General features: G+C 39.6%; 1 protein-coding gene and 1 pseudogene across 3 annotated transcripts; both read right to left on the bottom strand.

Moving 5' to 3' along the window:
• Window positions 1–9,447: 9,447 nt before the first annotated feature.
• Window positions 9,448–10,762, bottom strand: LOC147960638 (uncharacterized; annotated as a pseudogene).
• A 2,472-nt stretch (window positions 10,763–13,234) lies between these two features.
• LOC125520940 (uncharacterized) lies at window positions 13,235–20,200 on the bottom strand. Of its 3 annotated transcripts, XM_087535146.1 has the most exons (10): window positions 20,018–20,200; window positions 19,820–19,899; window positions 18,319–18,405; window positions 18,087–18,191; window positions 17,923–17,965; window positions 17,772–17,843; window positions 16,781–16,948; window positions 16,422–16,688; window positions 16,243–16,325; window positions 13,235–14,477 (listed from the first exon to the last, which is right to left on the bottom strand). In XM_087535146.1, exons 3-10 carry the CDS (start codon window positions 18,319–18,321, stop codon window positions 13,518–13,520), a joined length of 1,701 nt encoding a protein of 566 aa, XP_087391272.1. In that variant the 5' UTR covers window positions 18,322–18,405; window positions 19,820–19,899; window positions 20,018–20,200; the 3' UTR covers window positions 13,235–13,517. The 3 variants fall into 3 exon arrangements, with proteins under 3 accessions (XP_087391272.1, XP_087391271.1, XP_087391273.1); XM_087535145.1 differs by having other exon boundaries at window positions 19,820–20,200; XM_087535147.1 differs by lacking the exon at window positions 19,820–19,899 and having other exon boundaries at window positions 20,047–20,200.
• Window positions 20,201–20,880: the final 680 nt, after the last annotated feature.

Below are 20,880 nucleotides of genomic sequence, written 5' to 3'. Positions count from 1 at the left end.
TCTCGAACAAGAAGGATAGAATAACATACGGTGCAGCGGGTGCAGCACCGCCGGCGTTGACGTTGTCGCCCATGTCGTCGAGGATGAGGTTGCCGAGGTCGGGGAAGAAGTCGTCGTTCGCGAAGTCGTCGCTGTCAGCAGTCGCGCGAGTGCGCTCCCAAAAAACCTGATCGCCCCTCTCCCCTACAGGATCACGAGAGGCGGGGTTCCGGAGGCCTGCTGTCCCTTCTCCCGGTGCACGCCGAAAGGAGGGATGGAGAAGACTTGCTTGGCGGCGCAATGATCTGGAATGGTGGTGAGAAACCATATGAAGCGGCGGCGGCTAGGGTAGACGTCTGCCTGACTATATAGTGCGGGCTGGGTAGGTCGTGGGAGTAAAACCCACGTCCGAGTCGTCACGATCCAAAAGAATCGGAAACGGTTCAGTAATTAACGCGTCCATTAATTATTAATTAATGACTCATTAATTTTTCCCGAGCAGCAAAAATATAAACAATGTGCATAGCTCTGTCCTCGGCTCGGCTCAATCCCACAACCCGCGGCGCGGCGCGTCGTGACAAGGCGTGGCATGGCGAGGCGAGCGTATAGGTCTCCTCTTCTCATGCTCATACAAGTGGTAGAAGAGCTCACCTTATAAAGAGGTGCAACTCTCCCTCAACTTCCGGGGTGGGACTAAACTTTAGTCTCACTCACTCCACTCATATGTGTGCATGAATGGGTCAAGAGAATTTCAGAATTTTAGTTGGGCTTTGGGCCAAAGGCCAACTAGCAAAATTCCAACAAAAATCTTGCTTCCTTTCTCATGTATATATCTATCGAACCAGCATTAGTCGACTGTGCACACAGGTAACTGGAACCAAAAACAGGTATAAACCCTCCTCTACTTATTAGTTTATTTTTGTGTGAAGTTATCGAAGATGCAAACTGCCGCCCGCAAAAAAAGAAGAGCAGACCGCTTCCCAAAATATTGGGATAAATATGCAGCCGTAGAGATTGAGGAGAACGATTGCAGCATGCACCGCGCATGGCTGGAGTACGTTGACATCGATCTAGTATGGCTGCAGTGGCTTGGATAGGAATGTTTTCTCTCTCTTTTTACCGGTCAATTAATGATTTCATGGCTTCAGAAAATTTTCTTTGAAAAACAGGCCAACATGAGATGTGTAGTGTGCATGCAGGTGTATGGAAGGGAACTTCAGTGACGTGAGAACACAAGCACCTGAATGTTGTACATACAGTCTCTTGATAGTTTATGTCATACTCTCCAGGTCGTATGTTTCACTCGACACAAGCAGCCTCACCGGGGACATGCTTCTGGCCATACATTCGACGCAACACAAAAAGAAATGACGACATACTGACCTACCTACTGTGTCATGCAAATAAATAAATTAAACCACACACCCTGTTAATAAGAGAATATAAAGAAAGTATTGTGATGAGTGAACTTACATTACTAGTTCACATGGAAGAAAGGGAGCATCTATATAAATTTTTGACCAAGCAGTTACTATATATACATATGAATGCTATATATATATATATATATATATATATATATATATATATATATATATATATATATATATGGACTGTGGTATTTGGCACACGTGTGCCATATTAGCAAAACTGTCACACCTCTACTTCTTTCATTTTAAAGTACCATACGATCCCTCATCCTTTGATCTCGCCTCCTCCCAACAACCCCGCAGGCTCACCCGAGAAACCTGTGATATTTGGCACACGTGTGCCATATAAGCAAAACTGCCACACCTCTACTTCTTTCATTTTAAAGTACCATACGATCCCTCGTCCTTTGACCTCGCCTCCTCCCAAACGACCCCGCGGGCTCACCCGAGAAACCTGCTTCTCCCGCACATCTCGTGCGCCCACCCCCGAAAAAACTGCCACTTCTTCACATATATCATATGATTTCTCCTCAGGACAAAGTTACCATGGTATTCGTATGCAAGTTATCAGGCTTGTGTTGCATAACTTACCGTGCTATTTACATAGAACGTACCAGGTATCTGTGCTTCAATAACTACATACCTTCAAAGTTACCACTGTGTTTTGTACACAAGTTATAAGGTCTTCGATGTGTAAAATACCGTGGTACTTATACATAAATTATCAGGGTATATGTACATCAACCTCCCCCCGGTCAAAGTTACCATGAGGGATTGTACATGAGTTACCGGGTCTACAGTTCGTATATTATCAAGGTACTTGCACCTAAAAACCTATGTGTGTTTCGGTAGCTTTTTCCATAGGTCAAAAATTACCACGATGTTTTTGCGTAACTTATCACGCCTATAGCACGTGTGCCCCTCATGACACTAAACATTATGTGACTTTCCCGTGGCACGCCATGTGTTGTGTTCATCCAAGAGGCCCACGCGCGAGGCGAGTGTATGTTTTTAACAACTTAGTTTCCTTTGGTAAAAAAAAGTTATCATCATGTTTATATTGCAAGTTATCGGTTATGCGATGATTATATTATCATGTTATTTACACAAAAAATATTGGGGATGTTTTGAACAACTTTTTCCTGGGACAAAAAGTTATCATGGTGATTCTAGGTAACCTATCAAGCCCGTGGTGCTTAAAATATCATGCTATTTACACAAAATTTATCAGGGGTATGTTTTCAGCAAATCACCCTCCCCCCCCCCCCCCCAAGGTCAAAAACTTATCATGGTGTTTAGTTATCGCAGATTCGCAGTGCATATGTTTTCATACTATTTACACATAAAAATGCCAGTGGAGGGAGGTATACTACCGTGCTATTTACACAGAAGACATCGGAGTATCTTTTCAAAAAAAATCCCTACGGTCAAAGTTACCATGGTGTTTCTACCTCCGTTATCAGATGTGCGCTGCGTATATTACCATCTATTTACATATAAATTATCGGGTATCTTTTCACATTTGTCTTTCCCAATGGTTAAAGTTACCATGATGTTTGTATCTAAATTATCAGGTCTATGGCGTGAATGTTATCGTGCTATTTACAGAAATTACCGGGGGGCGGTTCAACAAATTTATTCCCAATGATCAAAGTTACCACGAACATGTCAAAAACAGTATTTCCCTTAGCTTGCTCAACAATGAGTGCCATAAGTGAGGTGGTTAGCTCCCTTTGTTGATTACCTGCAGAGCAGAGATCAAATCCTAGTCCAAGCATTATTTTTGCCAAAAATCGGGAAGGCGTGTGGGCCATAATTGACGATTACGAAAATTAGGAAGGCATGAGAGATCGGGAGGGAATTGACGGCGCTGGATGCGTGTGGCAGTTTCGCAATCTGCCACACGGTTGCCATATACATATTTCGTGTGTGTTTGTGTGTGTGTGTGTGTGTGTGTGTGTGTATCTTCTGCTGATCAGAAGGAGAATGCTGATATAATTGCACGGCAGTTAGGTATGTTTTGTTTAGGAATATTTTTTATGATCAATTTTTTTCTTGTACACCTTCACTAATTCTAATTCTATTTTCCTTACTTTTCAAGAGACGGACAAGGTAATTGCATTTGCATGATTTGCACTGCAAGCTTTAAATAAACCTACACGAGTGTCTGTAGTTCATGTCACAATCCTATCAGATTTTTCATCCATACATATGTTGACTCCACTTTTCATGCTGACACGTGAGATATTATAGGCTTCATCCATCCCTCAAATAGAATAAATTGCACAACTTTTACATTGCCATTATCAACATTCTTTCTAAAATTTTGCGTGATAGACTTTTAATATGCCTGGCGGCGGTAATTTATCTTGGGGTCACACTTGAAAGATTTCCGCTTTTGATTGCATGGCAGCACACAGACATGAGATAATGGGCCTCAACCTTCAAAGATAATATTCTAATATTTGCTTCGCTTCACCTTTCCCTCTGCAACCTATATAGCAATTTTTACTACTGTAGCTATGAGAAAATTTTACTACACTTAAATCTTAGTGTCCGACTTTTACATATTTTGAAGGAGCATTCACTTTCTGACAATCTCTAATCTTACATTGGCGTCGTGTGACTGTTTTATATGGTTATGCCACGATTATCCATAGAGCAGCGTGAAGACAATGTTGGGCACTATATTGTGCATTTTATATGATACAGCTAAAGATTTATTATCTAATCAATTAGGTTCACATATGTTTAATCCTTTCTGTTGCCGGGAATACATATGTTTATTCACGTGTAGTGCGTTATGGATCTTTTTCTCCATGTATTATATCTATTAGTGTCCATGTTTACCTGGAAGACTACATGGACACCTCCTGTAATGTTAAAAGTGCTGATCAAGCTCAGGATAATGTGTTTCTATGCCAAGCAAGAGGTTGAATAAGTCAAGCTTTTACGCATGGTTCCCAGGTACTCAGTTGCATCATCTATTCTAACTTGGGCATGTTGGATACTTGAAACTGTTTGAATCATTTTGATTTTTATCCGCGCGAACAATCAAAATCGGCGGAGAACCTTTGGACACTTGGAGAATTATTGTAGTATTTGTGATAAACATATATGTATACAAATTATGTTCTCCTATGTATCTTGATTTTTTTTATGAGATGTGCTAGCGAATGATGTTGTATTACAGTTTTCACATTCTTTGTAGTTGCATTTACCTCCCCGTTACTATTACATATAGAACAAAAGGGATGATACTTGTGTTAACAAAGGGAAGTCCAAAGTACAAATGCTCCTTATAAAAGTAAGTCAACTATTCGTTGGGTATTGTTTTTGTAACTACACGCAATGATATTTTATATTCACATTCCGGTCATAATTTTTTTACACAAATCAAATAATATGTTCACATTATAAACTTTCTAAAGGTCTAGCCCGCGCATCGAGCGGGCCACTTTGCTAGTTTCTTTAAAATGTCACAAACGTTTTAAATGGAAATAAAGCTTTTTTAACCTACATGAACATTTGTTTACATGTATAAACAATTTTAAATGTCACAAACATTTCTTAATCACGGGATTTTTTCTTTAAAGTCATGTACATTTTCTAAATTATATAAAAGATATATATTACGCAAACATATTTTCATTGTATACAATTTTTTTTGAAAATGTCACAACAAAATTTTCAAACTTGTGAACATTTTCTAAAATGTCATTTACAGTTTTATGAATGTAAGAAGCATTTGTTTATGAGTTACATCATTTTCTAACATTTTAAATTAATTTTACATTGTAACATACATTTTTTTAAACACGTGACATTTTTAAATCCCACACACATTTTCTGTACACATGATTAACAATTTTCTATACACATTTACCATTCTCAAATGCATGATTAACACTTTCCATTAGCAAAGTCCTTCAATATATATATTTAGAATATTACAAAATATAAGCAGCAACGAACAAATAAAGAAAAAAAAACTGTAAGATAATTGGTACACCGTTTGGATCTGATACAAAATTGCACAAGATTTACATTATTTCTAAAATACAGGAACATGAAAGACACATGAAGGGAACATCACACTTTTTTCGGAAGAACATCGTGTATTCATAAATCTTATGGGATCTAGAAAGTTCGCTACCAATGGGTCAGTGAAAACCACAGGAAGAAATAGAACCATTGTGTCAGTCGATCAAATTTTTCCTACAAAATAGTGTGCACAAAAATCCTTATGAAATTTTACAATGAGTCCAAATCCTGCAATGCAAATCAAACTAACTAGACAGGAAATTTGTCTTAAGATTCAAATACTCCCAAAAAATCCTACTAAAATCGGATGAATCAAAGAAGCCCCTGGTGTAAATGGATCCTTTGAGAAAACCCCAAAACTAATTCTGACATATAAATTAAAGCAAACAAAGAAAAAATCATAAGGATTCCAATTCATCTTATAAGATGTAAAAAACTTCAGTACCAATGAGTATTTGAAAACTCGGGAAAATAAAAGAATTGTACAGGTGGAAGAACATTTTCCTCCATATAGAGTGCAAATAAATCCTTATGGAAATTTTCTATGAATTCAAATCACGCAATGAAAATCAAGCAAACTACACATGTTTTTTTTTCTAAGGACTCAAATTCTCCAAAATAAATCCCACGAAATTGGGTTGAATCAAAGAAGCCTGGCAAAAGCAATCCTGAAAACCGAAGTATTAATCTTTATTTTGAAGAGAGAAAGAACTAGTGATGAACTTGAGAGCCTAGTGCTCCTTCGTTTGAAGAACAAAAACCCTAGACTAGATAGAACTGACAGACATACGGAATTATCAGGTCATAGTGCATCACAGAGGAAGATAAAATATGTAGAAGTCTGGAAACTAATATATATCATAACATGAACGATTTAAGAATGGGTTTAACCAAATGCCATAGAATACTAGAAACATGTCCGAGCATCAGCAGCTCTCCCATATATCTCCCGGGGATTTCTCCCCAGGAACCCTTATTGCTTATACTATTCAACAACCTTATTATTATTATTATTATTATTATTATTATTATTATTATTATTATTAAGATAAAAGCAGTTCTTCAGTTGCCCCTCTTCAGACAGGTGACGGCATGTTGTAATCGTCACGCGGAAACTGGGGGCTCCAGACCCTTAGCACGTTGCCGGTGACGCTGGACTGGTTCGCAGGATCGTACGTCATGGCGTCTCCAACGGCCGGTTATTCAGCCATGGGTGTGTTGTCGACGACGTTCGCCTGGTTTGCCGGCTGAAGCGCTTGGTTCCAGACTTCGTCTTCCTAGAGCAATTCCTTTGGGTCAATGCCATCTATCTAGAGCAGATCCACTGGTTCAAGGCCTTGCTACTCCTGCCCCTGTTCTCCCATCTGGTTCATCCAGAATTTCTCCACCTATTCCCAGTTACTAAAAGGCTCAAACTGCAAATTCTCTACAGTGGGTTCGTAGTTGTCTTTCTGCAGAGTAACTGCAGCGTGCACCTCGTTTGTGGTGTCTTTCTACAAAGTAACTGCGGCATGCACCTCGTCCATTGTGTCTTCCCGCGGTGTAACTGCAACGTGCACGTTGTTCGTGGTGTCTTTCTGCATGTCATCGCTCTCCAGGTTGATGACAATCTTGCCTGATGCTTCAGTACGACTGGTCTCCTCTCACTCCAGGTTGAGGAAAATCTTGTGTCCATATCCACACGGGCAATGTCCCTCTTGTATGGATTCCTATTAGATATCGCCTATGGGCGATCGAATTGGCTCGACTCATTAGCATCGCTGCCTTTGTTGTTGCTGTGTTGGTTCGCTCTACTATATTTTTTTTCTGTTTCTGTATCTTTTTTTATTTTTATTTTTTTTATCGGTTTTCTTTGGTTTTTATTAATTTTCTCCCTTGTACTTTGGTTTTATTTGTTTTTCCTCAGCTTTTCTTTTTCTCCTTCGTTATACTTTGGTTTTTCTTTGTTTTATCATCGGTTTTCCTTGGTTTTTGTCTGTTTTCTTTGCTTTTTTCTTTTTTTTTGTTTTGGTTTTCTTTGAATTTTTTTTCTTTCTTCGTCATACTTTGGCTTTCATTGTTTCTTCTTGGTTTTTTTGGCTTTTGGTTTTTTGACGGTTTTTATCAATTTTCTTTTTTTAACACATGTCTACTTTTTTTCTTGGTACACAATGTTCATTTTTAGCGCACATGTGAAATACTGTTTAGATACATGTTGGACATTTTTCAAATACATGATGCATTTTAAAAAAAATACATGTGTTGAACACTTTTTTGAATACACGGTAACATTTTCCCAATACACGTTGTAATTTTTTTAATTGCTGTAAACAATTTTCTAACTACATGGACATCTTTTACATTTAAAATTTGACAGGAATTTTTGGAAACACGTGAACATTTCTTTAAAATGTCACAAACGTTTTAAATGGAAATAAAGCTTTTTTAACCTACATGAACATTTGTGTGCTTGTATAAACAATTTTAAATGCCACAAACATTTCTTAATCACGGAAATTTTTCTTTAAAGTCACGTAGATATTCTAAATTATATAAAAGATATATATTACGCAAACATATTTTCATTGTATACAATTTTTTTTTGAAAATGTCACAAACAAAATTTTCAAACTCATGAAAATTTTCTGAAATGTAATTTAAAGTTTTATGAATGTGTGAAGCATTTGTTTATGCGTTACATCATTTTTTATATTTTAAATTAATTTAAAATTGTGACATACATTTTTTAAAACACGTGACATTTTTAAATGTCACACACATTTTCTGTACACATGATTAACAATTTTCTATACACATTTACCATTCTCAAATGCATGGTTAACACTTTCTATTAGCAAAGTCCTTTAATATAAATATTTAGAAAATTGCAAAATATAAGTAGCAACGAACAAATAAAGAAAAAAACTGTAAGATAATTGGTACACCGTTTGGATATGATACAAAGTTGCACAAGATTTACATTATTTCTAAAATATAGGAACATGAAAAACACATGAAGAGAACATCACACTTTTTTTAGGAAGAACATCGCGTATTCCTAAATCTTATTGGATCTAGGAATTCACTACCAATGGGTCAGTGAAAAACACAGGAAGAAATAGAACCATTGTGTCAGTCGATCAAAATTTTCCAACAAAATAGTATGCACAGAAATCCTTATGAAATTTTACAATGTGTCCAAATCCTGCAATGCAAATCAAACTAACTAGACAGGAAATTTGTCTTAAGATTCAAATCCTCCCAAAAAATCCTACAAAAATCGGATGAATCAAAGAAGCGCCTAGTGTAAATGGATCCTTTGAGAAAACTCCAAAACTAATTCTGACATATAAATTAAAGCAAACAAAGGAAAAAATCGTAAGGATTACAATTCATCTTATAAGTTGTAAAAACTTCAGTACCAATGAGTGTTTGAGAACACGGGAAAATAGAAGAATTCTACAGGTGGATGAACATTTTCCTCCAAATAGGGTGCAAATAAAACCTTATGGAACTATGAATTCAAATCATGCGATGAAAATCAAGCAAACTACACATGTTTTTTTTTCTAAGGACTCAAATTCTCCAAAATAAATCCCGCGAAATTGGGTTGAATCAAAGAAGCCTGGCAAAAGCAATCCTGAAAACCGAAGTGTTAATCTTTCTTTTGAAGAGAGAGAAAACTAGCGATGAACTTGGGAGCCTAGTGCTCCTTCGTTGGAAGAACAAAAACCTAGACTAGATAGAACTGACAAACATACGAAATTATCAGGTCAGAATGCATCATAGAGGAAGATATAATCTGTAAAAGTCTGGAAACTGATATATGTCATAACATGACCGATTTAAGAATGGGTTTAACCAAATGCCACAGAGCACTAGAAAACATGCCCGAGCATCAGCAGCTCTCCCATATATCTCCCGGGGATTTCTCCCCAAGAACCCTTATTGATTATACTGTTCACCAGCCTTATTATTATTATTAAGATAAAAGTAGTTCTTCAGTTGCCCCTCTTCAGGCAGGCAACGGCATGTCGTAATCGTTGCCCACAAACTGGGGGCTCTATACCCTTAGCACATTGTCGGTGACGCTGGACTGGTTTGCAGGATCGTACGCCGTGGCGTCTCCAGCGGCCGGTTATTCAGGCATGGGTGCATTGTTGACGACGTTGGCCGGGTTTGCCGGCTGAAGCGCTTGGTTCCAGGCTTCATCTTCCTGGAGCAATTCCTTTGGGTCAATGCCATCTATCTGGAGCAGATCCACTGGTTCAAGACCTTGCTACTCCTGACCCTGTCCTCCCATGTCCTCCCATCTGGTTCATCCTGAATTTCTCCACCTCTTCCCAGTCACTGAAAGGCTCAGACTGCACATTCTCTACATCGGGTTGGTAGTTGCCTTTCTGTAGAGTAACTGCGGCGTGCACCTCTTTCAAAGTGTCTTTCTGCAGAGTAACTGCGGTGTGCACCTCGTCCATTGTGTCTTCCCGCGGTGTACCTGTGGCGTGCACGTCGTTCGTGGTGTCTTTCTACATGTCATTGCTCTCTAGGTTGATGACAATCTTGCCTGATGCTTCAGTACGACTGGTCTCCTCTCTCTCCAGGTTGATGAAAATCTTGTGTCCATACCCATCAAGTGCTTTGCTCTTTACTGGCAGCACCTTGTGTTTGTATGAGAGGCTATCATTATAGTACTGCAGGCACTCCTCGTATCTATCCCAGATGGACTTGGTACCATGTATTAGAACTGGAGGTGGGCGTGCATTAGTCTAAGAAACTCGTGCACCAGTTGAACTCTTCCCCACTTGTCTCGACGACTTTCTGGGGTAATTGTACCACATAGCAGAGGCAACTGAACTTCCCTCCACATGTGGCCACGCCATGTCGGTGTACTTGTCCGAGATACTATAAAAGTGCACCAAAACTATCTAATATCATTTGTGAACATGACATGAATAATTCGTAAATTATAGATATGTTGCACACGTATGAGAGACATCCAGAATATTTGGGATTTTATTTGTGAAATAAAATTATGAAGGACCATCATGAAATGACCACCCCTAGTGGGCCCCACATGGCCCACGACCCTCCCTAAGGCAGGTCTAGGCCGAATTGGGCAACGAAGGAAAAGGAATCCTTTCCTCCTTCCACCAAGTGGAAAGAGAGGAGGATTCCTCCTACATGGGGCGCCCCTCTATATATATACATATATATATATACATACATACATACATACATACATATATATATATATATATATATATATATATATATATGTGCGTAGGGCTCTCGCTAGAGACGCACCAATCCAAAGAGGATCTCTCCCCCATAGCTCCATGCTCTTCTGAACTAATTGTCCTAAGTGTTTTAGGCTCCTAATTGGATGGGCTCTAATATCTATCTAATTGGTCTAAGAGAATAATACTCCTAATTAGACGAGAAGTGCAGCTAGGCTCTCTCTCTCTCTCTCTCTCTCTAGTTTTCTCGCAGTTCTCTTCCTGGACGTCGAAGCTCTGTCGATCTACTACTTCAGAATGCATGGATACCTTGGAGGGGTCGTCTACTTCGACTCTCATCTTGGAGAACATTCTCGTGGATGGGAGGTGTAACCTAGTTGTGAAAAATGATGGGAATCGTCACGCTGCACCGAGCTACTCTGCTCGTCGGTGAGTTTGATCGTTACCGCCATCTTCATAGTGTTCCTAGGTGTGATCGTGTAGCATAATTGTTTTTGTTCTGTAGCATGTTCCCCTACCATAGTGCCCCTACTCCCCTCAATGCCACACGAGCAATGTCCCTCTCGTATGGATTTCTATTAGATATCGCCTATGGGCGATCGAATTGGGTCGACTCATTAGCGTCACTGCCTTTGTTGTTGCTGTGTTGGTTCGCTCTACTATTTTTTTTCTTTTTCCGTATCTTTTATTACTTTTCTTTGTTTTTCATTGGTTTTTATTAATTTTCTCCATTGTACTTTGGTTTTCTTTGTTTTTCATTTGCTTTTCTTTTTCTACTTCGTTATACTTCGTTATACTTTGATTTTCTTTGTTTTTTGTCTGTTTTCTTTGTTTTTTCTTTCTTATTTGTAATATTTTGGTTTTCTTCAGGTTTTTTTATTTCTTCATCATACTTTGGCTTTCATTGTTTCTTTTTTTGGTTTTGTTTGCTTTCTTTGATGGTTTTTGTCGATTTTCCTTTTTTAACACATGTCTACTTTTTCTTTGTACACAAATGCTCATTTTTAGCGCACATGTGAAATACTGTTTAGATACACGTTGGACATTTTTCAAATACATGATGCATTTTTGAAAAATACATGTTTTGAACACTTTTTTGAATTCACGGTAACATTCTTCAAATACACATTGTAATTTTTTCAATTGCAGTAAACAATTTCTAACTATGTGAACATTTTTTACATTTAAAATTTCACGGGCATTTTTGAAAACACGTGAACATTTCTTTAAAATGTCACAAACGTTTTAAATGGAAATAAACCTTTTTTAACCTACATGAATTTTTTTTACTTGTATAAACAATTTTAAATGTCACAAACATTTTTGTTAATCACAGGATTTTTTCTTTAAAGTCACGTACATTTTCTAAATTATATAAAAGATATATATTACGCAAACATATTTTCATTGTATACAATTTTTTTAAAATGTCACAAACAAAATTTTCAAACTCGCGAACATTTTCTAAAATGTAATTTACAGTTTTGTGAAAGTATGAAGCATTTGTTTATGAGTTACATCATTTTTTTACATTTTAAAATTAATTTTAACATGTGACCTACATTTTTTTAAACACGCGACATTTTTAAAGGTCATACACATTTTCTGTACACATGATTAACAATTTTCTATACACGTTTAACATTTTCAAATGCATGCTTAACACTTTCCATCAGCAAAGTCCTCTAATATATATAGAATATTACAAAATATAAGCAACAACGAACAAATAAAGAAAAAAATGTAAGATAATTTGGTACACCCATTGGATCTGATACAAAGTTGCACAAAATTTACATTATTTCTAAAATACAGGAACATGAAAAACACATGAAGGGAACATCACATTTTTTTTAGGAAGAACATCGCGTATTCATAAATCTTATGGGATCTAGAAAGTTCACTACCAACGGGTCAGTGAAAACCACAAGAAGAAATAGAACCATTGTGTCAGTCGATCAAATATTTCCTACAAAATAGTGTGCACAGAAATCCTTATGAAATTTTACAATGAGTCTAAATCCTGCAATGCAAATCAAACTAACTAGACAGGAAATTTGTCTTAAGATTCAAATCCTCCAAAAAGAATCCTATGGAAATCGGATGAATCAAAGAAGCCCCTAATGTAAAGGGATGCTTTGAGAAAACTTCAAAACTAATTCTGACATATAAATTAAAGCAAACAAAGAAAAAAATCATAAGGATTCCATTTCATCTTATATGATGTAAAAACTTCAATACCAATGAGTGTTTCAAAACTAGGGAAAATAGAAGAATTGTACCAGTGGATAACCATTTTCCTCCAAATAGAGTGCAAATAAATCCTTATGGAATTTTTCTATGAATTCAAATCACACAATGAAAATCAATCAAACTACACATGTTTTTTTTCTAAGGACTCAAATCCTCCAAAATAAATCCTGCGAAATTGGGTTGAATCAAAGAAGCCTGGCAAAAGGAATCCTGAAAACCGGGGAATCCTGAAAACCGGAGAGAGAGCTACTGATGAACTTGGGAGCCTGGTGCTCCTTCGTTCGAAGAACAAAAACTGTCTAGATAGAACTGACAAACATACGAAATTATCAGGTCATAATGCATCACAGAGGAAGATATAATATGTACAAGTCTGGAAACTGATAAATGTCATAACACGGCCGATTAACAAATGGGTTTAACCAAATGGCACAGAGCACTGGAAACATGTCCGAGCATCAGCAGCTCTCCCGTATATCTCCCGAGGATTTCTCCCCAGGAACCCTTATTGCTTATACTGTTCACCAGACTTATTATTATTATTAAGATAAAAGCAGTTCTTCAGTTGCCCCTCTTCATGCAGGCAACGGCATGCTTACGCCAGGGCGTTTCCAGCGGCCGGTTCTTCAGCCATGGGTACGTTGTCCACGACATTCACCGGGTTTGCTGGCTGAAGCGCCTGGTTCCAGGTTTCGTCTTCCTGGAGCAGTTCCTCTGGGTCAATGCCGTCTATCTGGAGCAGATCCATTGGTTCAAGGACTTGCTCCTCTTGCCCCTGTCCTCCCATCTGGTTCATCCAGAATTTCTCCACCTCTTCCCAATCACTGAAAGGCTCAGACTGCACATTCTCTGCAGCGGGTTGGTAGTTGTCTTCCTGCAGAGTAACTGCGGCATGCACCTCGTTCATGGTGTCCTTCTGCAGAGTAACTGCGGCGTGCACCTCGTCCATTGCGTCTTCCTGCGGTGTAACAGCGGCGTGCACGTCGTCCGTGGTGTCTTTCTGCGTGTCATGGCTCTCCAGGTTGATGACAATCTTGCCTGATGCTTCAGTACGACTGGTCTCCTCTCTCTCCAGGTTGATGAAAATCTTGCGTCCATATCCAGCAAGCGCTTTGCTCTTTACAGGCAACACCTCGCGTTTGTGTGACAGGCTCTCATTATAGTACTGCAGGCTCTCCTCGTACCTATCCCAGATGGACTTGGTACCATGTATCAGAACTGGAGGTGGGCGTGCATTAGTCTGAGAAACTCGTGCACCGGCCGAACTCTTCCCCACTTGTCTCCACGGCTTTCCGGGGTAATTGTACCACATAGCAGAGGCAGCTGAACTTCCCTCCACATGTGGCCACACCATCCCGGGGTACTTGTCCCAGATAGCAGAGGCAACCCCATGTGTGAACTGCGTCTGGGTTGTTGCCGGATGATTATTGGGTTTAGTACTGGCTGCCTTGTACGCCGATGAAATCATCTCAGATAATTCCTTCATGCTGGCATAATGTTGAGAGCCCTCTTCATCGTGTGATAACCTCTGCCTCTGCACTCGCAGCCGGTGTTTCTGCATCACAATACAGAACAGAAAATTCAAGACAAGGACCACCCATCACAATATAGAAAGTGAGAGTAATGAGGACATTTTAAATAGCACTTTAGCATAACAACGCTGAAATAGATGAACCTGAAACTTGTCGAGTATGCAAGTTTTTTTTTCTCAAACACGCGCCCAGGATGTGTTTCATTTTGTATTAGAAGGAGAATGCCAAGAAAGCACGAAGAGTACAAACAAACACTAGCAACGAGGCCACAAAGAAGCCAAAACCCTACTGCTAGCACCAGCCTAAGGGTAGACCAAAGTCACGTCAATACACCCCCAATTTAACAGATAAAGTGGTACATTGTTCACAAATTCCCCGAAAAGTGATAACAATTATTAATCCATCGATTTGGTAAACTGGGTTACAATAATGCTTTGGATAGTCTGATTATGTACGAATTAGGACAAAACTTAATCTCCGTGGCATGCAGAGACAGAGTATAGTGATTACTGATGCAGGTATGAGACATCCATGTACATGTGTTTCTTCTGGAAAATTAAGAAATAACAAAGGACACCCGGTAGAGTATCAGAGTGTAAACATTCTTTCCTTCCAAGTTTGTCCTGTTAAAATGGAATATTGACCCTTGTATTGAGCATGCAAGCTTGCCTGTAACTGTGTGAGCTTTTACTGGGGTATGAATTAAAAGGTCAAACATTCAATAAAGTTCTCTTCCTATTTGTTTCTTCAACAGTGTGCACATAGCTTTTTTAAAAAAATTGTGAACTCAGACACTGTTGCCACAGAAAATTACCCAATTGATTGAACAATACAGAATGTATATTTACACAAAATAAATAGCAGAGGGAAATGTTTCATTTTGGCACTAAGATCAAACCAATCATAAAAAAATGACTATTATGTGGTTGTTGCTATTCCAGTAGGGTTTTGTTTAATTGTTTCTCTTTTACCTTTTTCCCTTCGGCCCATTCACTGTAGTTGGTAAAAGGACTCATCTGCACGTAACAACAATTTCTTTGGTCACTCAGCATCCATGCCAGCCTCCATGCGTTAGTTACCGTGTCCCTCAAAATCTTGCTGAATCAGAAATCCGAATCCGAGACAGATTCGGAGACCGTGACTTTGTTCGAGCAGCACTAGCTGCTCGTACATAACGTGCCAGGGTACAAAACAGTGACAAAGGTGATGTCCGAGCGGTGGCATGCAGCTGCAACTTCGGGAATCGTGTAATGATGACCACCGTGAGCAGATTTCTTGCAATTAGCTGGTTCTGCTAGATTAGTTTAGGCAATGCCGCAACCACTCTGTTGGTTAATCATATACATGTGTAGAGATGGCAAGTATGTAGTAGCTTCCATCTTAACCAAATATTCATGCATGGTGGATCAGGTTGGCAGTGGCAATCAATGGCCAATGGCTACGGAAGGGGGATTGTCAGCTGTAGTGGTGGGAACCAAGGACTAGACAGAGCAGTGGCCATGCCATCGAACTTCAAGGCTATAGCACAATGACAATATCATCTTAATTAGTGGTAAAAACAAAAAGTTCCATTCGGGAAAGTGCATAGGATGAAAGAAAAATATATAAGGCTAAAATGCCAAACGTTCAATCAGTTTAAACTTACTAGCATATGCAAATGCCTATTGATGTCAGCTTCTACTACTTATGATCGCCTATTAAGCAAATCAAATTTAGCAAAAACGCACATACTGCCTATTGATGTACTGGCAATACTGCAGTTGCAGATAAACTAAATCGATCACCCACCTGGAGATGGCTTGCGACGTGCTGTATGGTCAAATTCAAATCCTTTGCATTCATGTACTGGTGAATTTTTCTAGCCGTAGCAGCTGTAGCCAAAAAGAAAACATACACTCAAAGGTCATGCCTTTTCAGCTGTTAAACATAACAAATGACTAATTTATGCTAAGTGCAGATAGCCTTACACGCCCCAAGCACTTCAACAGCCTGCAAGAACTTTTCATGGAGTTCACTGCTCCATATGAACCGACCCAGATTATATGGATAGACATTCGCGTTTAACGCATCTTGTTCTTCATCCTCAGTCACAGACCTGTGATTTTTGATAGACCTGTGTTGCAGCGCTCTCATCCTCAGAAAATTGACGGTTTCAGTATCCAACGGCTTAACCACATTGAAGCATGTTCCAAGGGTCATGCGTGCAGAGACTGCCTCATCATAGGCACACATAGCTGCAGCCAAAAAACAACACTCCTAGATTAATGAGTTTGGGATGGAAGAAAATTTTTCTTAAAACAATACAGCTCTGAATACAAATGCTTACTGATGAGAGGCACTTCAAGTTCACTCAGGATGTGGTGAAACAGCCGCAAGGTGCCCACCTCTGTATTGCCAGGATGAACTTCCGCTACTATCAAATCAAGCTCCTCATCTTTAGCAACCCCCCTTTTAAGGGAATCTAGGGCCTCTTCCCCTGTTTGGAAGGGAAGAACTACAAAACAGTACAAGTTAGACTCAAAACTTTGGAGAGTAAACACCGTGTTATCATGTTCAAATATAGTTATATTAATATCCCAACCTGCACGTACCATTGCAACAAGTGAGTATCTTCTAAACTAATATAGCTACTTGGTATGTGTTTTTCCCATTTGACCACATAATCCAACACTTTCTGCAATCTAATAGCACTTGGAAGGGCTGCCCAAGTAACTAGCAACGTATATCCCATTACGAACTACATATGCTACCTCTGTTTAAACTGTGAAGTTCACGCAATATATTACACACATATGCTGTATAATCTAATGGTCCTTTGGAAGGGTGACGCAGTAACACTATATCCTATATGGAACTGCATCTGTTTCCTTTCTGTTAAAAAATGTCATATATCTACAGAAATGCTCCACATATATGATGGTTGTACGATCTACACATGATACTAAGGACAGGTTCACATCCATGTGGGGCCATAGCTCGCCAAGCTTCATATCATGAGAAGCGTTCTATATCTCCACACGCAAGCCATCCAACCGTTAATTGGTCCAGATCATGATGGATAGAACGTATAAATATTCCCACCGGACGACCGTACACCCAAACTTCACACCGAGCAGCCGTACACCCAAACTTCCCGCCAAACAGCCGTGCAACCAAACTTCCCGCCAAACAGCCGTAAACCCAAACCTCCCAGTCTCCCACTGAACAGCAGAAATATGAAATATCCAAAATTTGATCAGATGTGCCTGTGTGGACACCAACAGACATCAAATCGTGCCTTTTATAGTAGCCCCATGCTTGGGAATTGAAATGCGCACCTTTGAAGTTGAATCTAGCAAGCGTATTGGAGATGGTCCACAGGGAAACCAGATCCTGATCAAGAACTAAAACTGAAAGATTTTCCATCAGGTCAGTGAGACCCTATGGGGAGGAAAAGAAGTCTACCAGTGTTTGTGATGGATCTAATACCTTCTTTTGGCGTGAGACCTTCACCAAGGGCAAAGGATAGACACTATATATCCCCATATATCAGATGATGTCAGAAAAGGACAAGATTTAAGGGGTAGAGTCCATCTAATTTTTTATTCAAAAGCTGACCTATATTTGGAGGAGGTTGAACAAGATATACTTACTTGAGAAATGCAAGTTAAGATCATCATTATTTTGTCCTCTTGTGCTTCTTCAGTTTCCAGTGTAAAGAACAAGCAAGACCATGTACAATGCAAGCCGGTGCTTATCTGTAGAGAGCAGATGCTTAATTAAGCACCCCTGGCACAGATATAAGCACCGGTGCTTAAGAAAAACACGGTTTATTTTACTAAGCATCTTGCATTGTACATGGTCTAAGAAGGTGTGAACCCTTACCATCACGACTTCATGTTATCTGTTCTCTATCATCACGCTTGCTTTTGGCACACCCTTTGATGTGACCCGACCTGCATTTTGAACAGTCTATGCAGAAACAAGTTAAAAAAGACAAAAATAGATGAACAGATGCATGAAAACCTCGTTGTTCTATTTTCTTCTCTTCTGTTTCAAATTTTGTTGTCAAAATTGACACAAGTATTCAGATAAATTCAATGGAACAGCTGACTTGTGATATTTTGTGTGGCCTGTCACACTTGTTGATTAGGCTACCTTTTGGTGACTAGTGATGAACGATGTAATAATGATGGCTATATGTTCACATGTATTCTCATTATGTTCATGACTCCAAATTTACCTAAGGCGAATATAAGGCACATGCATGTTCTCCCTAGCTCTCACCCACGGTACTATTATTTTCTTCATTCAGTACCTAGTGTTCATATGAAAGAAACAAAGCAAGCAGGCCATTCACCTATTAATTAGCAAACATATCAATACTTCAATTGCAACCGTTAGAACTTCCAAGTCCTAAAGGGTCTCAAGGCTCAACTTTCAAATGTCAAAACAGACCAAATGGTGATGTGCTGCTTTAAGATGATTCCTCAGAAAAAAGTCTGGAGGGTAAATAAGGTAATTTCTTGGCCAGGTTCATTATTTATAACATGCAACAGTTTCATTGATTTATAGCATACTGTCATGCATACCAAAAATTCTACTACAAAGGAGTCTTCCCGTGCACAGGTGTCATGGCGATATGTCACATGATCAATGGGTCAATGCATGCTGGTGAATTTGATCTTGCGGCCGTACCTGGCGCATGGCTGGCAATGTTGCAAGCACGCAATCCTACATGATGTATGCATGAGCACTAATTGCACCGATGTACAAGATAACTTCACAAAAGACAAAAAACACTAGCTGTAACCCCAATTCCACGACAGACACTCACCCTAGCCCCAATTGCATCACCACGTCTGCTCTTTTTAGGCACCAAACTTACATATGGATCTATCTTCAGGAAAGTGTACCAACAACAAAACAAAGATGTGCGATTGATTTCTATTAAGAAAAGATATAGAACCGATTCCTTAACAAGGAAGATATATGGATGCTATTAAATATTAATCATTTCTGGAAACATTGGCGGGGCAAGGATTTGACCAAGCCCAGGGCGGTTGCAGTCTCTGAGTGAAGGGAGAAACTGGGGAAGAAACACCCAGGGCCAAGCTAAAATCACTATAAACTTCTCAAAGGAAAAGTATCCACCGCCATGGGTTCCAAGGCTTGTCACCACCCCTATCCAGAAAGATACATACCATGGCATGTGACCTGTGTTGGTACATTACATATGTGTTTCTTGAAAGAACTGATTGCGCATATATTAATTTTGATTGAAGGAATTAATTGCCCATCTCTAAACGCCCATCTTCAGATAATCGCCAGGTTCTTCTTCAGATAATCGAAACCTGGAAACCCCTATCCAGAAGGAATTAATTACCAGACGAAACGCCCTTCAAATCGAAACCTGGCAGGGTTCAATCATGGATGCCAGGTTCTTCTTGAGATAATCGAATACTCCTAGAAACCAGCAAATCAACCCAGCACGCGCGCGCGCACGAACCGGAAGCTGGTATCAGATACGCTAAGCAACAATCGTAGTAACCAAACCAAACAGATTAAGCTAACAGTACGGCACCGGCAGACGCTTCGGAATGGTGCGCTCACTGGGGGAGGGAAGGACAGCGTCGAGGGCAGCGGCGCCGCCGGCGAGCGCGAGGCGTAGGAGGAGGCGACGTCGGGATCCCTCTTCTCTTTCGCCGGCGGTGACCGCCTCGCTGTGCGCCGCCCCGCTAGTGGAACGGTGGGGCCCATGGGGGTTTGGGACGGAAACGAATGGGCTTGACTGCTCATGGGTTCAAAATGCTTGAGCATAGTGGGCCGGCCTGTCAGAAAAGAGCTGTCACGGCGAGCTGGTGTCGGGCCGAAGGAGCTCAAGGATCGACCTGGCACGCAAGCTAAAAGGGCCATGCAGGCCGGCCTTAAGCACAAACTTTTTTCTGAATCACGGAATTTTTTATTTAGAATGTCATGTACATTTTCTAAATTCTACTCCCTCCGTTTCTAAATATAATCCTATTTAGAGAATCTAATATGGCACTGTGCCCACTAATGCTCAAAAAAAAATTGTTAGTGGGTTTGGCACCTGATCTTATACCCAATGGTGTTGCAGTGCTTCAATATGCTGACGATACTATTATCTGCTTGGAACATGATGTTGATAGAGCAGTTAACCTGAAGTTACCGCTATACATATTTGAGCTGATGTCTGGGCTTAAAGTTAGTTACCAGAAAAGTGAGATTCTCATTGTGGGTGGCGATGAGAATATTGTGAAATAGTATGCTGACTTGTTTAGCGATGTGGGCAATTTTTCTATCAAGTATCTTGGCATGCCTGTCAGTTATACTACCCTCAGAAACTCAAACTGGGAGTTTATAGTGTTAAAAATCTTAAGAGATTTGAGGCCTAGATTGGGAATGCCGCATCCATGGGGGGGAGGC

The sequence above is a fragment of the Triticum urartu genome, chromosome 7A, assembly GCF_056163025.1.
Source record: "Triticum urartu cultivar PI428250 chromosome 7A, HENAU_Tu73, whole genome shotgun sequence".
NCBI lineage: Eukaryota > Viridiplantae > Streptophyta > Magnoliopsida > Poales > Poaceae > Triticum > Triticum urartu.
Note: the sequence above shows the minus strand (reverse complement) of the source record. Positions and strands in the feature narration are given on the sequence as shown.